Source organism: Capronia epimyces (assembly GCF_000585565.1).
Source record: "Capronia epimyces CBS 606.96 chromosome Unknown aczIQ-supercont1.1, whole genome shotgun sequence".
NCBI lineage: Eukaryota > Fungi > Ascomycota > Eurotiomycetes > Chaetothyriales > Herpotrichiellaceae > Capronia > Capronia epimyces.
Window position 1 is genome coordinate 4268807 of NW_006912904.1, and position 24413 is coordinate 4293219.

Below are 24413 nucleotides of genomic sequence, written 5' to 3' on the forward strand. Positions count from 1 at the left end.
TTCGGGCGTTTGATCGTCTTTCTCTGGCAAAAAGGATTGTTGGTGTCTCTGACCATCTATTAGATGAACGGGCCAAGTCTGGTCGACGTTTTTCCCAACCTTCCAACTGGATCAATTGGAATAGGGAGGGAGGATGGGTTGCGGCGAAGCCAATAAAAGAAATGTGAACAGCCTTGCCCAAGCCTTTGAGGCATTGCAAAAACCAAAGTCCGCCTTCCACCTCATGTGTTGCGTCGCGAGAGAACGGCATTGCGGTGCCATAATTAATTGGCCCTAATTAGGACTGCTTGGTTGAGGGGGTCAAGGTCTCCTAATATCGCGCATTACCAACTTGAATGAATGAATGTTGTGAGTGCTGCTTTGAGATGCACGTACTGTAGAATTCTGAGGAGGGGAAATGTGGAGTGTAGGAAAAACCAAAAAACAGTTGGCCTGATCGTCGGTTTGAACGAGGCATCTTATCCTATCCGTACTGTATCATTCCGTTCAAAAACCATACACTCCGTCTGGGTAAGTAGAGGAGATTTAGAAAGGCACAGGGGCGAAGACTCAGTCTGATTATATAAATGGTTCCTTCGTTAGCTCGCTAGCCGACCCGAGGTTATAGGATACATAAGCCTAGTCTATGACACATATATCCAAACTGTATATTATAGATGCACAGATGCATCGGGTCCCTTCAGGGTCAGGGTCCGGGGGGTTTGTTATTCTCCCAGGTCTGCTCGATCAGCGCCTTCCGCAACTCGTTTCGAGCTCGCAGATCAAAGACGAACGGCTTCGGCTGGACATTGAATCCCGCAGTGTAGTCATACAGCGGAATTTCTATGCCGGGTCTTTTCGACACGTGCACGCCCCATGCCATCCTTGCAACCAACAAGTGCAACGAGTTTTCGGCGATGTTCATGCCCGGGCAGATACGTCGACCAAAGCCAAATGCCGAAAAGTTCTGCAGGTTGGGAAACTTGGACAACGGGGCGCGGTAGGTCGGATACTGAGGGGACAACCACCTTTCGGGATTGAAGGTTTCTGGATCCGGATAGAGCTCTGGGTCACGATGAATCGCCCTTGGAAAAGATGGTCAGTGTGGATTCCATTCGATTACCTTGGTTTGTCTTTTCTTGTCTTGTCATGTTGTTTGTCAATGATGCTGGGGATCAAACATACCATTGATTCGCGTGAACGTTGGTGCCTGCAGGGAAAAAGTGGCCCTCGTATACATCGTCCTTGACCAGTTCGTGAGGCACACCTCCCGCGGTTACTGGACGCCAGCGTAGCACTTCTTTAGCCACGGCTCGGACTGTAGGCAAAGCAGGCATGTCGTCAAAGTCCGGCATGCGGGCATCTCCCACTACTCGGTCAAGCTCTTGCTGGATCTTCTTCTGCCATTTGGGGGAAAGGCACATGGCTAGAACGAAAGACATCATGGCGGCGGCCGTCGTGCCAGTCCCCGCCTCGAAGAGTGTTCCAACAACATAGGCTCCCTCGTCGTCGGAAAGACCAAATTCGGCCTGCCTCTCCAGGAATGTCCTCATGAAACAATCCGGGGCCTTCTTCACATTCATCCTCTCCCGGACTTCCAACAGCAGCTGTCGGAACAACGCCATCTCGAATTGATGTAGTCGAGCGGCCTCTCGCTTGAAGGGAGCTAGCCAGGTGGGCAGGCACATTAAGACAGGGAACGTGTCGACAAGATACGAGCCCGGTGAGGCAACTCGTTCGACATTGCGGACGACACGGAGTGCGTCCCTGACATAGGGTTCATCGCCGGTCTCGATGGTTTTGCCATATCCGAGACGCATGACCACTGCACCCGCATATCGTTCAAAAGCTGACTCATATTTGTCGGGGGCTTTCAGCAAGTCGTACAACAATCTCTCAGATTCGTGAACCTGTACCGGCCGGTACGAGGTCGCAGCTGCGTGCATGGTCATCGAGTGCATTACTTTACGTCCTCGTCGCCACAGTTCTGTCGCTGGTCAGACCGAGACATTTCTCAACTCGTAGATTCTTCCTACCTCCGTAAGGAAGAAACAGCGGCCTCAGATTGCGCGACATCAGCTGGGCCGCCATGGGCAACTGTTCACGAGATGAATAAAGATTGCCTCGCTCCCGGAGGAGGTCATTGGCGATTTTCTCACTCGATACCACCACAATGTTTCGGCCAAAGACGTCGAGTCGGAAGATCGGGCCATACTGGTCGGCCCAAGATTTGAACTTCAGCCACGAGTGCTGGGGGGGAATATCCAAAAGGGTCCCTAGAACGGGCAACCCTGCGAAACCATCAGCTAAGAAAACCGAGACAAGGTCTGTCACAAACCAGGAGGACCTGGAGGTAGCTTCGCATCTTGAGGAATCCTTGCTTTACTGCCGAAAAAGTGGTGAATGAGAATACCAGCACATATGATGATACCCGCTCCGACCACAATGAGCGAAGGCATCTTTGATCTGCCTACTGAGCGGTCTAAGCCAGGCGCCCGTCAGAGGTTTGATAGCTCGCTTCGGACACGATGGCGATGCCGTGACAAGAATCAGCATTTATTCCCCCTCAGACAGTGTGGGGTGCTTCTATCTGCTCCCCGGAGAATCTCCACCATCGGGTAAGTCAGTATTCCTCGAGGCTGAAGCGGGATGCAGGTGTGGAGGTGGAGCGGAGGGTTCTCCTATTCCTACCATGAAGGCCGACAGCCGAAAACCGAAAATCCTCGAGGACGAGGAGACCAGCCACAGTCGTTCGACACGTCCGCATTCGCAATCTCGGCATGCACACTTCTCGGGTGTGAAGAGAACAATGCGAAAGAGCATCACTTAGCCTTTCGACTACACCATTTGCAGAGCCAATGGCTCCGTAAGGGCTTTGGCAGAGAATGGACGGCTTTACACCCATGAAGCGAATGTTTCTTCGTCCACATCCATTTCCCAGCTGGGTGCTCCTTGCATCGCAAGTGGTAGGGTGTCGAAGTCCCAATCCAACTCACCTCTGAAAGAAACAGCGTCAGATTTATCCGCCACAGTTGCGTGCATATTTACACGTGGGGGATTTGAGCTGGTGGAAGCATCCTTGTGCGCCAGCATAGTAGCGTTCCTGCGCGAATTCACCAGTGGTGTTTGCGCCGAGATATCTTCAGCGTGCTCTTCAACAGATTGTTGTATTGTCACGTTGGCTGGGGTATCTTCATTCTGCGTTTCCAACGCGGAGCTTTTAATATGTCTCTTAGTGACTGCTTTCGCCCTTAGTCTTTGTAAGCGTCGCCAGCGTTGTTCATCCGTATAGTGAGCTCGCCAATCGTGGAAGAAAATTTCCACTGCTTTCCAAGCTCGTTCGGCCAATGCAGGTACAGGAGAAGCATTCAGGCTATGGAGCAAGAAAGCTACTGCATCCCACTCAATATACTTCTGAAATAACCAGACCCATCGCGAATATTTGTCGCTTGAGCGAAGAGTGTGCGCATACTCAATGATTTCGACGCTGCTTTTGACTAGATCAAGAAGCCGATCTCGAGAAGGCCCCGAAGAGCCGCTCCATGCAGGGTGATTGATGGTGAGCTTGATTTTTGCTATGACCATGCGCATGGTTGTGACGGTGAGGAAACAGATGGGAACTCTGGTATCGCATTGCTGCAGATACCTTTCCTCAAGAGTCTTTTGCAAAGTGTCGACCGACTCATTCTTGTCGTGCAATGATGTGGCTGTGTAACCATTGTCCTTGGTGAATTTCGGAGAGAACACCCATTTTCTTACTGCATAACTCAGTTCAAAGCGGGTTAGAGTGAACAACATCTCCGTACGGTCGCGTCTTACAACGGCTGGATGGACCATGTCCACATCCAGATCAGTGTCGTTCACGTTAGAAGGGAGCTCGGTGTCGAAACTGTGCTCGCATATCACCGGGTCCATGTCATTCTCTTCCGCGGTCCGTACGTCCAGGATACATATCTGCCACCACAAGCGTCTTCGCATTTCGGACACGAATGGCGGGAGTCCTAGAGCCATTGGGTCACGATGGAGGCCTAGCTTTGTAGCCACACGGATGGCAAGCCCGGTCATTGTCCAGACATAAGTTTTGTCCAACGACTGTCGAGCACATATCAGGTACAGGGTCAAGGCTTGGAGGGTCTGAACATCAGGAGCACTCAAGAAATCCGCCCTTGCCAGCGCTTGCTCCAGGCCGTACCGGTAGCGGTCAAGCAGGTCTTGTCTCTCTTCCTGCAGGAGGGTCTTGCAAGAAACTGAACACTGCATACTGGTGACAGCAGCGTAGTAGATGGAGAACATCAAACTTTCAAAGGCGGGCGGGATAGGGTCTGTGGACAAGGTCGCCCACATGATTTGGCGTTGGGTGACAGGAGTGTGAATGAGCTTCAATACAGGATCGACACTTTCCAAGAACACCTGCCAAAGAGAGAAGATGCGGTTCTCTGCAGGGTGGAGCTGTCGGAGGTCCGAGGACATGAAGCTGAAGCCGAAGCCGGGGACGAGGCCATGAGGACGACGACGAGGCTCGCTCGTAGTGTGGGACGGCACTGAAGGACTGGCAACTGCGATTTTGCCCAAGTCTGTGGCTTGTTCGTTCTGATCCTCTTGAACGTCGAGGTCGGTCCACAGGTTACTTGTGACATGCCCATACCGACTATGTTCATCCGAGGTAAGATCGCCACATTCTGGCTCTGGACTGACCTGGGTTTCGGCAGAAATATCATCGACTGTATTGGAGGAGGATTGATCTCTTCCCGGCTGGAGACTTTCCCATGTCGCTGTCCTCGTTTCTAGTCGTTGTAGAGATGCCTCGATCCTTGCGAGCCTCGAGTCGACATCATTGCTGTTGTCCGGTTGGGCTTCTGATACCGACTCGGGGTAAATGCACTGCCTGTGCAGTTTGGTGCAGTAACTGCAGGGCTGCTCGCGGTTACACCGGATCTTGCGTTTCCTGCAGGCAGCACACGAACGGCCTGGTGCAGCTGTATGACGAGTGGTGGGCTCTTCCATACGAGCATTGTTTCTGCAGTCCAACTTGAAGGACTGAACCCGGACCAAAGAACCAGGCACATAGGTATGTATGTACGAGGTAGGTTAGAACTTGCAGTTGGCGGCAGAGAGAAGGACGGCGCGCCGGTGGGGTTTCCTGAGGCGCAGGCGCAGGCTGGCTTAATAAGGACTTGTATCCGTACGGAGTACTCCGTACAGTACCCTTAGGAGTACAGTGACCCTAAGCTTTAGCCTAAGCCTAAGCTACCATCAGGCTTAAAAGGCCTAAGCATTAGGAGCCTTGGGAGCCTCTGACTTGAGAAGCTCCTTAGCCGTGAGCCCCTAAGCCTAACTAAGGCTCTGCCTAATGTTACAAACGGTATTGTTGGCCTCCTGCTCATCTCACCCACTGGCAACTCTGAGCAGTATTGACTCTTATATCCTCTACCTCATCCTAGAACACTGGGCGAGCATAGCATAGGCCGAAGATGGCATGAGATAACGAATCGACAGCCTCAGCCTCATACCCGCCAGACTGGGCTTCGTTCATCTATTCACTTCGAAGACTGCAACACCGCTTTGACAGTCTCATCAAGACTCCCTTCGACCGGCAAGCCCAAGTCTGCATTGGCCAGCCTTTCCTCGGCCGCATAATTACACCTGATCCCTTCTACAGCGCCATACCCTGATGCCTGGACAAGGAGGAACATGCCCGTAAAGTTCCCCTCGGACACCAACTGTCTACCTTTGGCGGTTTGCTCCTCCGACTTGACCTTGTCCACGGTCCAGCTGTGTGCGGTATGCTCTTCCAATGACTTCAGGATGGCCGACTGGCTCGTGGTGACAGTGGAGGTGTAAAGGTATTTGTTCGCAGTCTCGGACGGGTGCTGAAAAATCGAGACAACTGCCTTGCCAATGTCTGCTCGGTTCGTCGCGGAGAATAACACATTCCCTCCGTCCCAGAGGACTGCCTTCTTGTTGGCAATGTCAAAGCCCAGGAACCCAGATTGAAGTCCCTGATCTTTGTTAATAGACGTGCGTGGCGTGCACACGGTGCATCCTGATTCTACTCACCCAGTCGAGCAGAAGACCTGTCGCTAGACCCGTCCAGCTGAGCCCAGAGCCTTCTTGGTCCTTCAAGTAGTCGAGGATTTGCTTCTTGGCCTCGAAGACCGGTACCAATTGCCGGACAGTGTCGCTGAGGGTGTTGGAGGAGAACTCCGAAGGGATAAACCTCTTGACGCCGGCCTTGATGGACGCATCGATCAGGGTTTTCTGCGATTGAAAGCCCGCAGCTCCGACTGCAGATATGACTGCATCTTGTCCCTGCAACGCCTTGACCAGGTCCGCTTCCGAATATGCGGTTTTAATCACGGCCACATCTGGTGGGAACGCTGCCGAGCTAGATGCCCTGGTGAGCACCGTCACCTCCAATGCGTTGGACTCCAGTAAGGCAGGAAGGATGATAGCACCCAGGTTTCCGCTGGCCTGTTGACATTGTCAGTGTCTCTGTCTCACCAAGCAGCGCAGTCAAGTCCACACCACTTACCCCAACCAGGACCACTTTCTTGAGCGCTGTGGTGGTAGCCATCTCGGATGTTACAGTGTTACAGAAGCGTCTGTAGGCCTGCCTGCCACTAGGAAATCCGCGGAGCTGTTCGATCCCATATATGGCTTTCCTTCAACCCATGGTGGGAGCCGCTGCTGACAAAAGCAAGGTCCGTCGACTTCTTTTTTCGGATTCAATGCAATCCATGAATACTGGATTGGAAATCACAAGAGTGCCCAACGGACCGACTAAAACGGGGCCCCGTCCTGAGTACAGTGTTTGCGACAACGACGTCCTGTGAAATTAGGTCACAGCCTTGGTCAGCCAGTCAACCTCGCGCGGACACAGCGGAGCCGGCCTCCGCACCTCCTCCTATTCCCTGTTCTCCCAGCATATTACTGTATTGTTTTCCGCCGTGCCGTGCGCGGCGTCCACGTCTCGGCAAGAGCGCTATCTGTCTCCGTCTCCTCCGTCCTAGCCTCGGCTTGCGCTACCTCCTGGTATGGCAGGCAGCGTGAGATGAAAAGAGGCACCGCATTTTAGGGCCGTAAACAGAGAGTCTAACGAGACTGGCACTGTAACTCCTGCCTCGTCCACGATCAATTATCTCGGGTGGGAGGCTCGGCTTCCGTGCAATTTGTATCTCAGAAATACCACAGCTCTGTTGTCTCAATGGAATCAAACCAGGCGCATGACGGAGTACGGAGTACAGATAAAGGAGAAGCCTGCAGTGGTGGTACACATCTGTCATCTATCCCGCTGTTTTACACTGGGGTCATCAACGTGTGCCCGCTGCTTTAAGGAATACGTTGTGTTCTGTGTTGGTTCCCGCCGTTTGCATTCGTGGGAAATCTTTCTTGCGCGCCATCTCCATGCTACTAACCACATGCATATAGTATTTGACCCAAAAGCAGAGTCTTGTGACCAAGGGAGGGGGATGATGGTGGTCGCGGCTTTCAAATGTGCTCCTCCTTGGGATATTGCAACCTTAAGTAGGTACCCATGACGTCTTGATTCTGGTTGACAAGTGACAATATCGATCAGTCTGGACGCCACGAGTGAGCGGCATCATATACCATGACGACCATTGTTTCAATCCAATCACCATCATCATTACCAGGTTTTCTTTTCGTTTCGTCAGCGCAGGATCCACCGTCCAAAAGCCTCAGAGGCGCTCGTCCTCTTTGACACGCCAAGTGGCTTGCTTTCAAGATCGCCAGAGGCGGTACTAGCGTAGGCAGGGTACGGAGTATTAAGAGGCGAACAAAGGCACATTCTGGCTGTGGTTGACCTGCGCTCCATGTCTACCCAGACGTTGCATTATCGATTCCATTGCATCCTACGCCCGCAAGCCCGACAGCTCGGAAAGAGCAGCGGCTTCTTCGGCCGACCGTCGCACCCATTTTCAGCGAGAAAGCCAAACAGGGGACCGATCCCTACTCGTACCATTCGAGCGTTCTCATCCACCAAGATGGCATTCACTACCCCTTCGCTCGATCCGCCGAAGCACGAAATGGCGTATTTCCCGCAGATGACCACTTCGCTGCCCAGTGAATCGGGCGACTTCCGCCGTGTGCTGTGGACGGGGCTATACAGCCAGCTGGTGCTCATGACTGTGCCTGTTGGAGGGGATATTGGCGACGAGGTATGTGGGCTTGGGCCTGCAACCGCAAGGCGAATGCCCTTCTCCAGTCATACCGCTGACCGATTCTCTTTCCCTTTTGTAGAAACATACCGTCGACCAGATCCTGACCTTCACGTCCGGCAAAGGCAAAGCGACCGTGGCGGGGGTCGACCAGGACGTCAAGGCAGGCGATCTCATCATCGTGCCCGCTGGCACGCAGCACCAGTTCATCAATACCGGCCCCACGCCGCTCATCTTGTACACCGTGTATTCCCCCGCAGAACATAAGCCCACAACTGTGCACAAGGACAAAGCGCAGGGTGATCGCGAAGAGGAGGAAGGCATCGACGTCGCGCCGGAATGGAGCCGACGAAGTAAGCAGGAGAACGAGAAGTTGGGCCTTGTCGAAGCCGAGGACGATTGAGAAGGGTTTCGCTTTCGCTGTTTGGAGGGATGGACCTGGTTCAAACCCCTAATTAGTCCCGAAGTCATTTTGAGGATGGTCGGCATGTATCCGTACTGTATAGAAAATCCTTGCAGACATGGAAGTGATGGTAAAATAAGGTGTCTTTCTCTTCCTTTTGTTGTGGTTCTGGTTCTTCTCGCGGCGATTCCCAACTCTGCTCATCTCGTCTTTCGGCCCACAACCTTGGTGAAGCCCTCGTCGTCCACCTCGGGCTGAATCTTCTGTCTCGGCCTGCGCGTGTCGACCAGCGGCGGTGCTTCGTCCATGTCGACGTCTGCATGGTCCGGAAATCCGTTCCATTCTTCCTCGTCCCCATCCTCGTCCTCGCCGTCCCAGTCGGTGTCTTCTGCATCTTTGTCCTCGCCTCGGACGAAGGCGACGGCGTCGTGGCCGCTTCCTTTCTTCTGTTTCTCCTGCCACTTGGCGTACAGGTCGTGCAGCTCGGCCAGGTCGCCGGTCTTGAGTTTTTCCACGCCGCTCCAGATGCCGCGCGCCGTGTCTTCGGCACTCCCGTCGTCGACAATGACCTCGAACTCGTCCACCATCACCTGCAGCAACACTTCTTCCAGATCGCCCACGTCGGCGAGCTGCGGAGGAGTCGACGTCAGCAGGTCCGACACCGCGCCCGCCATCCACGCCCGCTTGTCGGTCGAGATCTCCGCGGAGCCGCCCCAGGCGTTTTGGATCGCGAGCGTCAGGGCCGGCCAAGACCACAGGCGCAGCGACACGAGGAGGTCGATTTGCGACGATAGTGAGGTCGGAGGAGACTGCGCACTGGTTCCATTGACCTGGGCCATGGCTAGGTCTCTGGTACTCGGAGCGAGTGTGTGTTGGCTGGAGGCAGGTACTAGATACAAATACAATTTCGTGCTGTGTACAGATTCTGTTGTATGTTCACTCCGTACATGTAATAATAAAAGTGTAGGCTTAGGCTACCTAGGTTGAAATTTCCCAGGCTGCGTCGGGCCACCGTCCGCCGACCAGAGAAGCACGACTACTCCGGAGTATGCGTACTATAATGTAGTAATACTACGGAGTATTGCCGATCAAACACTCACCAGGCCCCGGCCGGCCATCTTCCCCTTATGCATCTCAGTCCTGCCAGAGTGTTCCGGTCGATCATGTAAGGAAGGGGTAACTAACGGTAAGGGTTAGGGTTAGGGTTACATAAGGGTATGATGCTCGTGGCGGGGGCCTAAGGCATGGCAATGCGATGTTGCTCTTATATGAGTAACTTCCTGCTCCGTCTCTATGGCAGCCAGTCTCAGACGTCTGTTCTGTGGCCTGCGCGTTCACTTTCACTCAACAGCCCAATCTTCTCTCCTCGATAGATTCCTGTCCAGGTCTGAGGCCCGAGGCCCGAGGAGTGAGAGGGTTTCTTGTTGTTGTTGTTGTTGTTGCAGGCTCTGAAGATCCAAGTGAGAGAGTTCTTCTTGTTGTTACAGGCTCTGAAGATCCAAGTGCAGAGTACTCTGGATTTGTATTCTGCCATCATAAAATACCTACTAAGGTACCCTTTGGACAGGACGGCGGGCGTAGAAGACGCCGATCCAGGGCTTTCCTTTTCCACATCCCAAATCAACGATAACTGGCAACGAGCAACAATGGGAGACGCCGACGCCATCCCGGCGGCTCCAAAGGCCTCAGCCTCAGCCTCAGCGTCTCCAGACGACCGGGCATCGCTGACAACTCGAAACATACCGACCATGGGCCTTTCTAGCGCCGAGAATCCTCTCACGGCGCCACTGCCGCCCGTGTCGTCGACCTCGCCGGCCGAACGGGCGGCTGCACGATTCCGCGTTGAGGGATGTGCCGTCCTCACCGGCGGTGCCGGGACACTGGCGCTGGCGTCAGCTCGGGCCCTGCTTGAACACGGGGTTGAAGCCCTGACGCTCATGGACCTGCACTCGACCATCGAAGGGTCGACGGCCGAGATTGCGAGACTGCGCACCGAGTTTCCCCCCGCCACCGTCCACACCGTGCCTGTCGATGTCACTTCGGAAAGTGAGGTCGATGAAGCCTTCAAGGCGGCCCGAGATCTGATGGGTCGGATCGATCTGCTCTGCTGTTTCGCCGGCATTGTGGGCTGTGTGCACTCCCTTGCTGCGCAGGCCGACCAGTTCCGCAGAGTCGTCGATGTCAACTTGGTCGGTTCCTTCCTGTGCGCTCAAGCCGCCGCCAAGTATATGGTCGACGCGAAGACGGGCGGGTCGATCCTCTTCACAGCCTCCATCTCGGCTCACGCCACAAACTATCCTCAACCTCAGGCGGCATACAACGTCAGCAAGGCCGGCGTCGCCCACCTGACTCGCAATCTGGCCGCCGAATGGGCCGTCCATGGCATCCGAGTGAACTGTATCTCGCCAGGCTACATGGACACGGTGCTCAATGCCGGCGACAATCTAAAGCCGGTCCGGGACATCTGGGCGAGCCGGTGTCCGATGGGCCGAATGGGACACATCGAGGAGATCACAGGGCCAGTGGTGCTCTTGAGCAGTAAGAGGGGAGGGAGATACATTACAGGAGCGGATTTGCTGGTTGATGGCGGCGCACTCTGCTTCTGAGGACGGGTACAAAATTGGCGGACCGTGGGATACGATGAGATTGTAGACTGTTGGCCTCCGGGGCCTCGACAAGGGACGAAATCTACCTCGGTGGGCCACCCACCTCCAAATTGACAAGAGACGTCTTAACATTCTTTTGGGTATCAGCGTCTGTGGCTTCTATGTTCCCAGGTGCCATGCTGGTTCTCAGTAACCCCACGAGTGTATTCTTCAAAGTCTGAACTGAACAACCCCCCCCGCGCCTTCGCTGCCGACAATGACAAATAAGCTCTTCAACACGCTCAAAAAAAGGCCACTGATAGCTGGCCACTCCATACTCCGTACAATATATGCCGAGTAGTTTCAACCCAGGCGACAAGCCCGGAGTCGTCGCGCAGACCACTTAGCCTTGCCGATTCAAGGCACAAGGGTCTCAGACATGGGACGGCGCCAACACGTAGCAACAAACAGGCATTGGCTCGTCTTTGCGAGTCCATACCAGAACCGGTGTTGGCACCTTCTCCCTCGCTGTGCATGAAGGATGGACGAGGCAACATGGTAAGATCAAGATTCTGCAGCTTCATCTTCACGTTTGACCTTTTCCTGATCCTCCACTGCAATGGCATGACGATCGCCCTGGGCTGGCAGAGATGGCTGGCCCGAACCAGAACTCGATGCTTCACTCTTTTGTAGCATTTTAACATGCCCCTCGATTCCGTGACGGTTCTCCTGTGGCACTTCGGGATCGATGGCGTTCTGATCCGGCCTGTTAGGCGTCCAAGCAAGATAGTCACGCCGAACCTCCACATAATCGTAGGCGAATTCCCCAAGCTGATCATCGTCCATACCGAGCAATTCGGCTTCGTCAGAAGCGCGAAGATGGAGACCCGGGATAAAGTTGACGAGATAAGCCAGGAGGGCGCTCATGACGAAAGAATACCCCGTGCATGCCACGATATACGCCAGCTGGATATAAAATTGTCGATAGTTGCCGATAGGCCATCCTCCAATCCCGGTACCAGTCTCGGGGTTGGAGCCTCCGGTGTTGACACCGTCAAGGCCGACTACGTAGTCGACGCCCAGAAGAGCATTGAAAATGAGGCCAATCATGCCGGCAACACCGTGCTCGGCGAACACGTCCATGGAGTCGTCGATTCGGACCCAGTACTTGACTAGATATGAAGTTAGTGCATGACACCGCAACTCCAGTGGCGGCAATCTCACTCTTGGTTGCAAAATTGCAGACAAAGCCCGTCGTAACCCCCAAGGCGACACTGCCCCAAGTGTCAAGATAGCCGGAAGCAGGGGTGGCTGCCACAAGCCCAGAAATGGTACCTGAACACCAGCCGACCATGGACAGTTTTCTAGCCAGTCGATAATCGAGAAGCACCCAGGTCACAGCCGCCATGCTAGCAGTCAAATTCGAGTTCCAACAGGCCATGACAGCTCGCAGGTTGGCACCAAAGGATGAACCGCCGTTGAAGCCCAGCCATCCAAACCAGAGCAGCACTGTTCCAAGGAGGATGAAGGAGACATTATGCGGCCGGAAGTTGAGCATCATCTTCTCTTGTCGTTTCCCCAGGACCATCGAGTAGGCCAACGCTGACATCCCGGAACCGATCTCGACCGGCCCGCCGCCTGCGTAATCCATCACCCCGTAGGTGAATCCCCACCCATTGACATTCCACGCCCAGCACGCAATAGGGTTGTAGACGAGCGTGGCCCACAGAAAGATCCAGACGAGGAAAGGTACGAGTCGACCACGCTCTGCAACAGCTCCTGCAACGATGGCGGCCGTAACAGCACAGAATTGCATCTGAGTGGTCGCATGTCAGGGAGATCATCCCAACAGTCAGAGGGTGACGTACCTGGTAGAAAGAGTATAGGAGACTCGAAACAAGAGGAGATCCGGGACTGGGGTTTCCCAAAACTTGTTTCAGGCCAAAATGGACGAGGTCACCAATGAACCCATTCTTCGCCGTGGAGGAGAAGGTGAGCGAATACCCCCAGAAATACCACTGGAAATTTATCACGGTGCCAGCAGCCATGCAAGCCCACATCATCGACAGGGCTGATTTTCTCCGTGCCAGTCCAGAATAGAGAAATCCAAGGCCCGGGACCATGATCAGGACGAGGCATGATGAGAGAAGAATATACGCGGTATCCCCAGACTGATACCATTTGTTCAGGTTTTCATGTCCTGGGCTACTGTCAAACTAAAAGTCAATCTGATCAGAGGCATGTTACTCACTTGAATCACCTCCAGTCTTCGCATTCGTGGCCAGAGTATAATCGGCTGGAGCGCCGGTCCAATTGTACGAGGCATATTCAGGAAGGTAGTTGGCAGTCCCTGACATGTTGGTAGATCGCGGTTAATTGTCCAACAGACGGAATCTGCACCTAGAGGCCGTCTATAGGCTGTTCGGCCGATTCCCAACCTGCTGGTTCTAAGGTAGGTAACCGCTCTTGCACAGATCAGAGGTAATTGACTTTGGATTGATTTGCTGAGGATAGCGGACACCCCGGGGGCAGAAGATGGAGCGTGGAGATAGTTGCAAAGTACAGCAGAACGGCGTCAAGAAAGATGAGGCATATATATGTTATGTGGAGGACTGCCTGATGATTCTTTTAGGCGGGCAATGGCAGGTGAGCTGTATTATGAAACAGCCAAAAGCAAAGTGAATAGGAACCTGAGGTACAGCATCTGCTCGAGGTTCATCTGAAGATTTCTCCTGCTAGGCGAAATCGGAAGGGCGTCATGGCCCAGCAGGGATGAGGTAGAAATTCGAATTGCCCTCGAACAAAGGTGGCGTGGATCAGTGGTGGAACCAACGTCACTCAGTTCAATGGTCGAAGCTGGTGCCTTTTGTGGGGTTTGCACGGCGATGCGTTGGGCCGGACCATCAGCGACGCCTTAAACAAGAATGAGAGGCCACCAAGGCCATGGTTTTTGTCGGCTGAGGTGATGCGCGTATAGAAGCCCCGGTCAGCATTATTGAGCGGATCGAAAATCCATCGCTCCCTCTTGTTTCACCTGATCCCCCGGTCTCCTCACCCACAGCGCCGAGCATCTCCAGCGCCTTGGCCTGGTGGTGAGACTTCCATCAAACGCCAACAGAAGAAAGAATTCTGGGGAAATGTGACTCCACCTGATCAACAGAGGGACAGCAGCGTGAAGCCTAAAGTCTCTTGGTCTTGATGCCGGGCATCTGCCAGGCCCTGAGCATGTCACTCCTGTGTAGTGGTTGGCACACTCGCCCTACGACAGCTTCAGAGTGTAGGTCGAAAATCCTTCCGACTTTCGTTCCGACAGTCGGGCAGGATCGTAGAAATAGGTTTGTCTCTCGTAATGCCAAGGGTTGCTGCTGAGGACGCTGGGATTGCTTCTGTGTGTCTGCCCGGGTGCGTATCTCAGCAGTCTGTGCTGTTACTCATTTTGTCGACGAGCACAGAAGAAATCTGGGTGAGTCAGTCCAATCAGAAGGCAGAGCCTTATCTCTGGACCCTGCAATAAGGTTGTCAGGGGGTCCAGCCCGGTCTGCAAGGGCAGAGCTGCTACCGGGTCTGAGATCGCGCCGGCGAGACGCCAGTTGCGAGGGGCCCTTGCTAGTGGCGAGGGCCCCTGCTAGCCTTATGCGAGTTTAAAGCCTCGTCCACCAAGTCAATGGCTTCCTTCTCTTCCCTCCCGGCCCGAAGCTGGTCGACTTTGCACTCCGTACACCGCACAGGAGTGTCCTTTGACTCGAATTGTGGCACGCCTGGAAGCCAACATTGAAGGCGCTGTCATCTGCACCGCTGATTCGATAGACTAGTGTGGCTTTCTGGGGAGAAGCAAATCGAGATCTGAGTTTCCCCGTGTGTATCCCCATCTGTTCCGTCCATCAAAATGTGCATCCCGACATATGTCATGTTTCTGGAAGTGCCGTGGCCAGTTAGTCCAAGTCCAGTACGAGCTTGCCGTGCTGAAACAGTTCGACACGGCTTGCTTGATCCCACTCTCGCTTAGATTTCACAAGCTCCAACTCAAGACAGTGGTCTGAGCAAAAGGAACGTTGAGATCACCCTGTGTGCGTAGGGGTCAAGTGACTATCTTTCCGCATTCTTGTTTTACTGCAGGGGGATTCCTTTTTTCTTCGCGCAACTTCATGTCAACAAACCCAACCCCCGGTAGCTGGCTCCCGCAGGTGGATAAAGAATGCGCGAGTCTGTGATGTCAAGAGTGCGAAGATCGCGCGACTCCCTCGTTCTCCCAGGTCCGCTGAACTAACAGTGAGGGGAATTATTGACGATATCATGGCGATTGGCTCTGTTATGTCACTTGATCAACAAAGTCGAGCCCATCGGAGCCCGATAGAGCGGCCTGCTTCTTGTGGCCTGCCTCGCCAGTCGGTCGATTCTTCCTCAGCGGCGATACTCCCACGGATTGGCTTACCTTGGCCTCATATCTTACCGTACACATGTGCGCATTGCAAGTTAGACAGGCGCCGGTAGAGCTTGATATGGTCTAAGTCTATAACACCTTCAGCCTCATGCAGTTAACAGCGATCACTGTGCTCGAGCTCCAGTCCAGCACGGTGGCCTTTCTTCTCCAATGCATCACTGCGCCTTGTGGCTCAGGCCCGTGTATCTCGTGTGACCCTCATCCATCCCAAGGCTCTGCCGTTGGTGTCAACCATCGCCAGGCAGACATCCTTGGTGGTACAGTGGCTGGAAATATGGATTGTCTGTCAGGGGTATGTCTGGTTCTCAAGAAGGGCTTGGTAGTTGTAGGGCTGTGGGTGTTTCTTCTGGTCTCTCTCCTTGCTTGTTCTGGAGGCTGAGCGATTTTCTTCTGTCCTTGCTGTTGTAGCGGCCTGGCGGCCGACACAGTCACGACTCAGTTAAGTAGGGGCGGAAGGTCATTCAAGGCCTTGTTTAGTGTCCCTATTGTTTCCCGGAGAACATCGAAGAGCAGTTTGTGAGGGTGGAGGGATTGACAACAATAGAGGTAGCTAGGCGCAGTCAAAGGTGGAGGGATTGACAACAATAGAGGTAGCTAGGCGCAGTCAAAGGAGGAGGGAAGAGGAGCCACAGGAAAGGGAAATCGCAGTTCCCACATTCGGGTATCAGCACCTCCACTGGCAAGTCTATCATCAAGGGCCAAACCTGTACAATGTACACGCCACAACTTGGATGTTGAGTGGGAGCATAGCAATTGAATCGGCTGTCGCTCTTGCTAGAGATCCTCTACAACTAACATCCCCACAAACCCGTCCTGACTAGCTCATCAGCACCGTCACCACGACCGGCAGCCCAAGTCATGTCGTCAACGTCGTGTGTATCTATCCCAGCTTGTCTTTCTGTTCTGGCCATGTGTACCAGTCTGAAAATGTCTACTTTTCCTCGGGCAACGATCCGTACATCGTCTCGACAATGATGCCAGTGATTTCTAGATAACCGGGTTAGCGCATCCATCCTTTGCTCTGGATAAGATGGAGCAACAACTTACGGTATGGGTCGGCGTTGGAAGCAGGTCGGCGGTCCTCGAAATAGCCCTTTCCTTCTCTTGCGCAGGCTCGGGGAATTCGCACAGATGAGCCACGGTTGGCAACACCCCAGGTGAACTTATCAATGCTTGAAGTTTCGTGCGCACCAGTCATGCGGAGCTCGTTGCCTTCACCGTATACCTTGATATGTTCGATGTGACGCTTCTCCAGCTTCTTCATTGCCGCCTCGATATGCTTGATGCCGCCCTCCTCGCGCATCTCCTTGGATGACACATTGGTGTGGAGGCCGGCGCCGTTCCAGTCACCCGGGATCGGTTTGGGGTTGAAGGTGACGACAGCGCCGAATTCTTCGGCGACACGGTGCAGGAGCCATCTGGACACCCAGAGTTGATCGCCCACTGTGACTTCCGTCAGCGCGATCTTGGAAATGGAAGGGCTGCGCGGCTTGACTTACATGCGATGCCCTCAACAGGGCCAACTTGATATTCCCACTGAGCAGGCATGACCTCGGCGTTGGTGCCGGAAATGTCAATACCAGCGTACATGCAAGCCTTGTGGTGGGCCTCAACAATGTCACGGCAGAAGACACGGTTGGTACCGACACCGCAGTAATAAGGTCCTTGTGGGCCAGGATAACCACCCTTTGGCCAACCATACGGCCAGCCATCCGGCCCCAAAAGCGTGTACTCCTGTTCTAGTCCGAACCAGATTTCATGGCTTGCATTGGCTTCCATCAATCTGGCAGCTTCATGTCGGTAGTTGAACTTGTTCGGGGTGCCATCGGGATCCCAGGTCTCGCACATGACGAGAACGTTGTCGCCCAGCCGAATGGGGTCGGGGAACATTGCCACCGGTCGGATGTAGACATCGGAATTGTTGCCCGGCGCTTGGGCCGTGGATGAACCGTCAAAGTTCCATTCGGGAAGGTCATCGACGCTCTTGGGAGCCTTGTCCAGGGTCTAGAAATTGCCAAGTCAGTAAGAATATGTTCTGCAAGTCAGATCAATTTAGATGTGTCAGTTCGCCGCTGGGCCGCGTCGAGTGGCCATTAATAGTGCGGGTGCAGGTGACATTGACGTCGCCTCCAAGTGCCGAGACTGGTAGATCGGGGATTGGCGAACAAAAAGTGGGCTTCCCAAGCAGATAGAAGAACGAGCCACGGCGTTCTAGCGTGGCGCCGCAAGGACCAGGGTCCCAACGTGGGGACCCTGCACCAAGCAGAAGCCTGTTGTTCTGTGGCCGATGGGCCGAATCGTTGAGACGGAGGCTGAGCCCAGGCGCAGATGCAGGCCGTGTCTTTGTGGTGGTGCAGGTGTCGAATTTGAATGACTGGGCTACGAGAACTGGTTTGGTGCTCACCTTGGTCTTGTTGCGCAGAGAGTTGGTGCCATCAATCCAGATGTACTCGGCCAGAACCTTGCCCTTTTGGTCCAATTTCATGTACTTGGCCAACTGAGAAAGACGTCAGAAAATCGTGCAAGAGGGGAGTGGGAGAGGCGCAATGTGAAGGAATGCCGGATAGACTCACGTTAGAGGCATTGGAAACGTAGACAGATTCACCGACGCCAGCCTGCGATAATTGTCAAGTCAGGTCGTCAACTGCGCAGAGGCTGCAGAAGCAGACTCACCATGATGGGCAGCAGGAAATGAGGCTATCGAGAAGAAGGGTCGAGAGTCGATGGAAGGCACGACCAGCAGGAATCGTGTATCGAAAGCACTGGCGTCTGGGGGAGAAGAGCAGGAGGAATGTGGAAGACGGGAAGATGATAACGGAGAGGAAAGAAGCAAAGAATAAATAAACGGGATCTGAAAGCAGCAGTGCAGTCAGTACGGAGCAGGAGAGGCCAACAGAGCTCCGACAAGGTAGGGATGGCAGTTGGGGCTAGTAGGTGCGCCCACTACGCTTACCTACTATTAGGCTCCTTAGGCCCCTCCAGCCTACAACTTAGGTGGCTTCTGAATCTTGGGGTGCCCTTATGCCCTCGTGCCCAGACCCTGCTAGGCTTCCTTCTGCGACAAATAGCAAATAGATGCCTTACATGGCACACGTCTCAGCAGATGCACCCTGGCTTCGCCACCGCCAACAACCCACAGAGGATGATCCGGACAGCTATGTGACTACTCGTATTTCCATTCATCATCTCGTGAATTATCGGCCCCTCTCCTGAGGCGGGGGGAAGCCCAGAACATCCATTCGGTCCCCAGCAGTTGGCTCTGGGTAAAAGCCCGACCGGATATCTAAGCGGCAATAATGGGCATTCGAGTGGTCAACATATGCACCTACAGGGTCTCTCTTTAGCCCATGGCGCCCTTAGCCCCCACCATTCATCCACTCAGGAGCGGCTGATTGCGGCGACTGCGCGATAAGAAAGCCGACCGGGTTTTCCTTCGCAAGATGGAATGAGGGGATCCTCCCAAGCCCTTGACGAGAGCCGTGGTGGTCGACGGTGGTCGACGGTTGGTGTGACGGCGGACAGCAGAAGAAAGAAAGAGCGCAATAAAGAAAGCATCGGTGAGGGCAGCTGCGAGTCCGAGGGCGGTTCAACAAAGACTGTATGTGCTATTTACTGTACGACCGAGGACCCAGACAACGAGCAACTACCCGACTCGAGGGAGCTCTAAGCCCTAGTAGGTACCAGGTAGGTATGCTCTGCTACAGGTGTCTCGGTGTTATTGTTTCCCGGTCGCACAGTCGCACAGTCCGCCTTACCCCGTCACCCGGATAAGCAAGCCACGCAGCCATGTGCGCCGTATCCATCCACAAATTAGAGCTTTTGAGCCTTTTGGCTTAATTGGTGCAGACTATTTGACTGGCCCTTTGCTATTCACCATTCTTGCTTCTGCCAAAAGTCGAGTGTCACCCGTACCGGCAGTCGGGAAACGGCCTGCAACCCAGCTCAAGCTCCCGTATTAATCATTCTTTTGGGGGGGGGAGGAGGGGGGGGTTCCGAGTCCATTGAAGGCCAATCATAATGCGACGATAAGCAAAGCTCAACGAGCAAGTCTGCAAGGCGTCGGCCGCGCACCCCAGCAGCCACCCATGCTGTTGTTGGTTTCTTTTAGGTATTGACGTTTCCTTTTGCTAACAAAAGGCAGCCATTGGCTGTGTTCTGACTGACAGTCAGCTGAGGGCAAGGGTTCTTCTGGAGAACGAAATTGAAACCAACCCCGCGTCCGTAGACAATCTACAGTCTTCAGGACGCTGGTAGGTGACTGGGCACCTGACGGGTGCGGACTCGGTCACGTGAAGCCGGGAAGACTTTGAATCGGGTCACATGACATAGGCCCCTCCAACGTGTTTCGGTCTTTCGGGCTTCCTATGTACCTTACCTATAGTACTCGTATACGGAGTACAGATTTACTGCTCCATATGGCATACGGAGTACGGTGTACGGTGTGCAGATAATAGGTACTCCCGTATTGTGTAGGTAGGGTGTATAGACTACTCCGTATAAACAACAAGTAATTATATCATTAGTGCCAACTACCTGACCTTAGCCATTCGGATGTACGGAGTACAGTACTTCGTTCAAGGCTGAACCCCCGGCCGAGGCTGAGCGCTCCCGAGCGGGTGATGATGTTTGAGATGTCCGGATCCTTCCGCGAGGTCATCTCCACCGTTGCTGAGTCCATGTCGTGTCTTGGTCTATGTAGCTGTGTCTCCGTGTATGTCTCCTTGGGTTCTGGGACTATGACTCTCACGTCGTGCCTTTCTCAGCAGCAAGGTCCGGGCTTCCTTTTGCCTCGACTCCGACAAGATGAGTTCCTTTTCATACTTTGTCCACAGACGAAGTGCCTGATTGCGAACCTCATCGTACTCTGGCGTGGGTCGCACATATGGACGCGGCGCCCTCGTGTTGTTTGCCGGTACTTTGAATTCTTCCACCTCGCGTTGTCCTTGGGCGATCCGAGCGCGTCGAATCCATCGGTCAGTCTTCTCCGTATCTCGCAACCGTCGCCGCAGGCTATAGTGGGCTCCCTTGAACGTATACGCCCCTAATCCAAGAATGCCAGAGATGGGTTTTAGCACTAATCCACCGAACCCTTTCGCCACGCCTATGGGAAACCCCACCATGCCTTCTTCATGCACTTCGAGATAGGGGATCCGGACCATTCCCGTCACCCCGTCGTAGAACCCCAGGAAGAACTCCGTCCCCGCAGCTTTGACTCCTGCTCGGAACCCCGTGATTCTTGCGGGCGACGGTCGCACAGTCTTGTCTCCATAAAGACGAGGCGCATTGTGGAACCCTAGAGCTAAGGCATTCCATATCTGCATGGGCAGGGACACGATCACGCGGGTGGAGTGTCCAACGCCTCGCCCAACGTCCTTCAAGATCACCCTCGCAGAAGGTTCATCTGACATGTCGGTCATGATCCGATTTAACCCCCCGCCGCCTGCAGAAGGCTCGTTGTCGGGGTCTGAGGGAGCAAAGGGCAGCCTGACTGGTTCGGCCTCTCCCTGCAAATTGAGTTCATTCTCCAGCCGAGCCCGCTCTTTCTTTTGCATGTCTGTACTGGTGCCTCGAATGGCATATGCAATTCTCCCGGGCAAGACTAGCGCGTCCTTGGTCGATTTCGTTTTATGCCTTCGTCTGTGTTTTTCATAGTGCTTGATGTCCTTTTTGGTGCTTTCGTGCATTGTGGCTAACCCGTAGAAGGCCTCTTGAAATGCCTGGACCAGTACTCCACCAGCTCCAGTGATGGGCTCTCCAGGGCCTTGGAAATCGGTCCATTCGCGGATCCTGTTCAATTCTAAGTCCGACCAGTGCAGCTCTTTATTCTCCACCAACAAGTCAGCTGCGAGAGCCGACAGTTGAATAGCATGACGCTGAACCTTCCAGACCGCGACTCTGTCAACAAACAATCGGCAGCGCACCGAATGCTCCCCGTCGAGATCCAAGGCGCGATGGAAAGAGTCCACTGCATTCTCCGCTCCATCTCCTTCTTTCTCGATGCTTTTAGCAATCTCTTCTGCTTTGGCTCTGGCCTCTGGCGCAAGACATTGACGAATGCCTTCGGCAAAACTGTCGCTACTGAGTTTCTTCCATGGAAGGGCCTGTTTGGCCCCAGCTCCAGCCTTAGCAACCATGGCACTCCAAAACGGTTGGTCACCAAAGAAAGGGACAATCATGGTGGGCTTGCCGAATCTGAGCCCAGCTGCAGTAGTGCCTGCACCGCCATGATGTACGACAGCGTCCACCTTGGGGAACAGCCAGTCATGAGGGACATTGTCAACCATGAAAACGCCATCTGGTTTCTCTATGCCATCGCCCATGCGACCCCAGCCGCGGCTGATTACTGCCCGAACGCCAGCTTTCTCGATGCCTTCGTAAATCATCTTTGTGAATGCCACCGGATCATCTATCCCGGAAATAGATCCGAAGCCAACATACACAATTGGCCGTTCATCTGTTCTCTCCAAGAATTGGGCGAGATCTTGGGGAGGTTTGTATGAGGATGCAAGGTCGAGAAACACGTAGCCCGCAATATCAATCTCTGGACCCCAGTCACGGGGTTTGGGGACCAGGCCCGGTGACCAGAGGTACGTTATCGGAACTTTGAGACGCGAAAGCTGTCCGGGAGCCCACAGTGTTGAGACCGGCTCCAATCCCAGTGTGTGAACGCGGAAGCGATTGATGAGGTCGCCCAAACCTTGCCAGGTCATGAGGTCGATCAACGGATAGCTCATGAAGTTGGTGTAACTTTGATCGACATTGGTCGCTTTGATATTGGCTAGAGGATGCGGAAAGGCTTGGGTGGGAGAGTATGGGAAGGTGAAGACCAAGTGTAGAGGGATACTCAGCCTTTCAGCGCAGTGATAGTGTGCGAACGAGGGCGGATTCGCAATGATGGCATCCGCCACAAATGGAGGTTTAGATCCCATCATCTCCAAGTTGGCACGATCCGTCTCGTCGTCTGTGGCATTTATGCAGGCCCTCCAGAACCCCTGAAACATCTGAAACATCGACTCGCGTCTTCTGCCTAGCTCCCCAGACTTCAGAGTCTCCAGAGAAGGTATCAGCCCAGGATTTTTCACCATGAAAGCCATCAGTTCGGAAGGGTCGCCGCCAACGGAGAAGAACTCGAGACCGGTCTCCTCTTCAACGAACTTCTTGAATGTAGGGTGGGTGGCGATCCTGACGCGATGGTGGTATTTATCCTTCAAGATTTTCCCAATCTTCAGGAACGGCTGTATGTCACCCCGGCTTCCAATCACCATAATGACTATGTTCATTCGGGGGATTTGCAGATGTGGTTTGGCTTCGCGAAAGTCAGCTTTCGCCTTTTCTTCCAACGATGCCGCCACCACCGCCTCCTCCTGGCCTTGGAGCGAGCTGAGGTGGCGCTCGAAGGTTGCACCGAGAGCCTTGGCCAAATATCCAGTGTTGGCCTTCTCGCTGACAGAGATATTTAGCCTGCCATCTTTGGCCAAACCACAACGTGACTGAAAGAATTCGTTCCCAACTCTAAGATGCAAACGCCTGGGATTGGTGCGGACACCATTGAGGTGGGCTTTGGACAATAAGTGGTCCGGCTGCGTCCACGACTTCCGCAACTTTGGGTGATATTCCTCATCGGAGGACCATCCTTCAGAATCGCTTCGTAGCGTAGCCCCTCTTCCATAAATAGAAGTATCTATCGTAGACTGGTGCCGTCTCGCCGGAGCAGGCAATCTCTGTACAACCGGCCGAGCAATTTCTGTATCGAACTTGCGAGCAGCCAGGGTCGGCCTATCGCCAGATCCTTTCTCTGCGGCCTTCGCGTCTAAAGTCCTTCTTTCCGTCTCATTTGCAGAGTTTGTGCCATCATACAACGTAGTATCCGATTCAACCCTTGAGCCTGCCTCTGCTGATTGTCTCTGAGGGAATGTAGTGGAGTTATGGAAAGGTTCGGTAGACGGATTCGACTGAGCATCGGTAGGTGCCGAGGCGACCGGAGCGAAGCTATTCGCCATTTGCGGGAGATCAATGCGTCCAGGGGAGCAGTGATTCCTAGATTCACGTATAGGATGCTCGAGCCATGGTATCCGAGGAACTGGGAGTGCGAGGATCTCGTGGGTGTGACCGAGAGTCGAAATGGATCCACTGACACAAAGGCGAGGCCAATGATCGAGACGTTCTCTGATGATTCAGTAGATATTCGTTGAGACCGATACCTCAGATACAAACATAAAAGAGTGACCAGGCGATCGAGCACAGCAGTAAAGAAGTGATAGGGATGGAAGATGGAAATTTCTCAAAACAGACACTGCAACATACCATCTTGCATGTGGCCGTGGTTACGGAGTACAACGACTACGTACCTAGGTACCTAGTAGGTCCTGTCTGCGGCTGGCTCCCCATGATGGCTTTTCATGGTGGCGTCATAGTGTGTGGCGTTACTGGTAGCCTCCGGGGGCACGTACTATTATGCCTAATTAGTGGTTAGCAAGGGGAGGCTTAGAGTGTTTCGCACCCATGGGTGCTTATTTCACACACACGCTAAACTATATTTTGATAAATGTTATGCAAATTAGCTCTCTTTTTTATATTATTTACTAAAGGTACTACGAAAGTATACTAGCCACAGTACCTGTAACCACGCCGATAACTACCTATACTCACGCCTATAGCTCTATCTATAATTACGCCTATTCGTTACTTACTTACCTAGGTATATATACTACTATTAGTGTATCTAGTTGCTGCATAGGCACTTACCTATAATTATAGGTATTATTATAGGTGCCGTTATAGGGGTGGTTATCGGCGTGACTATTGGTTTGGCTGTAGACTCTCGGGGG

The 24413-nt window shown here is 53.6% G+C and overlaps 9 protein-coding genes across 9 annotated transcripts; 2 read left to right on the forward strand and 7 right to left on the reverse strand.

Moving 5' to 3' along the window:
- Positions 1-685: 685 nt before the first annotated feature.
- On the reverse strand, positions 686-2438 carry A1O3_01543 (uncharacterized protein; the record flags this gene model as incomplete). Its single annotated transcript, XM_007731687.1, has 4 exons — positions 686-1064; positions 1165-1966; positions 2016-2270; positions 2318-2438. The coding sequence occupies 4 exons, from the start codon at positions 2436-2438 to the stop codon at positions 686-688; spliced, it is 1557 nt and encodes a 518-aa protein (XP_007729877.1).
- Positions 2439-2874: 436 nt separating this feature from the next.
- A1O3_01544 (uncharacterized protein) lies at positions 2875-4983 on the reverse strand (the record flags this gene model as incomplete). The annotated part of the gene is made up of 1 exon (XM_007731688.1): positions 2875-4983. One exon carries the CDS (start codon positions 4981-4983, stop codon positions 2875-2877), a length of 2109 nt encoding a protein of 702 aa, XP_007729878.1.
- Positions 4984-5516: 533 nt separating this feature from the next.
- On the reverse strand, positions 5517-6553 carry A1O3_01545 (uncharacterized protein; the record flags this gene model as incomplete). The annotated part of the gene is made up of 3 exons (XM_007731689.1): positions 5517-5978; positions 6037-6450; positions 6512-6553. 3 exons carry the CDS (start codon positions 6551-6553, stop codon positions 5517-5519), a joined length of 918 nt encoding a protein of 305 aa, XP_007729879.1.
- A 1429-nt stretch (positions 6554-7982) lies between these two features.
- Positions 7983-8559, forward strand: A1O3_01546 (uncharacterized protein; the record flags this gene model as incomplete). The annotated part of the gene is made up of 2 exons (XM_007731690.1): positions 7983-8156; positions 8239-8559. The coding sequence occupies 2 exons, from the start codon at positions 7983-7985 to the stop codon at positions 8557-8559; spliced, it is 495 nt and encodes a 164-aa protein (XP_007729880.1).
- A 200-nt stretch (positions 8560-8759) lies between these two features.
- Positions 8760-9398, reverse strand: A1O3_01547 (uncharacterized protein; the record flags this gene model as incomplete). Its single annotated transcript, XM_007731691.1, has 1 exon — positions 8760-9398. The coding sequence occupies one exon, from the start codon at positions 9396-9398 to the stop codon at positions 8760-8762; it is 639 nt and encodes a 212-aa protein (XP_007729881.1).
- Positions 9399-10205: 807 nt separating this feature from the next.
- Positions 10206-11165, forward strand: A1O3_01548 (gluconate 5-dehydrogenase; the record flags this gene model as incomplete). Its single annotated transcript, XM_007731692.1, has 1 exon — positions 10206-11165. One exon carries the CDS (start codon positions 10206-10208, stop codon positions 11163-11165), a length of 960 nt encoding a protein of 319 aa, XP_007729882.1.
- A 543-nt stretch (positions 11166-11708) lies between these two features.
- A1O3_01549 (uncharacterized protein) lies at positions 11709-13501 on the reverse strand (the record flags this gene model as incomplete). The annotated part of the gene is made up of 4 exons (XM_007731693.1): positions 11709-12316; positions 12369-12960; positions 13013-13344; positions 13396-13501. The coding sequence occupies 4 exons, from the start codon at positions 13499-13501 to the stop codon at positions 11709-11711; spliced, it is 1638 nt and encodes a 545-aa protein (XP_007729883.1).
- Positions 13502-16516: 3015 nt separating this feature from the next.
- A1O3_01550 (glutamine synthetase) lies at positions 16517-18070 on the reverse strand (the record flags this gene model as incomplete). Its single annotated transcript, XM_007731694.1, has 4 exons — positions 16517-16572; positions 16633-17028; positions 17085-17589; positions 17990-18070. 4 exons carry the CDS (start codon positions 18068-18070, stop codon positions 16517-16519), a joined length of 1038 nt encoding a protein of 345 aa, XP_007729884.1.
- A 2206-nt stretch (positions 18071-20276) lies between these two features.
- A1O3_01551 (uncharacterized protein) lies at positions 20277-23585 on the reverse strand (the record flags this gene model as incomplete). Its single annotated transcript, XM_007731695.1, has 1 exon — positions 20277-23585. One exon carries the CDS (start codon positions 23583-23585, stop codon positions 20277-20279), a length of 3309 nt encoding a protein of 1102 aa, XP_007729885.1.
- Positions 23586-24413: the final 828 nt, after the last annotated feature.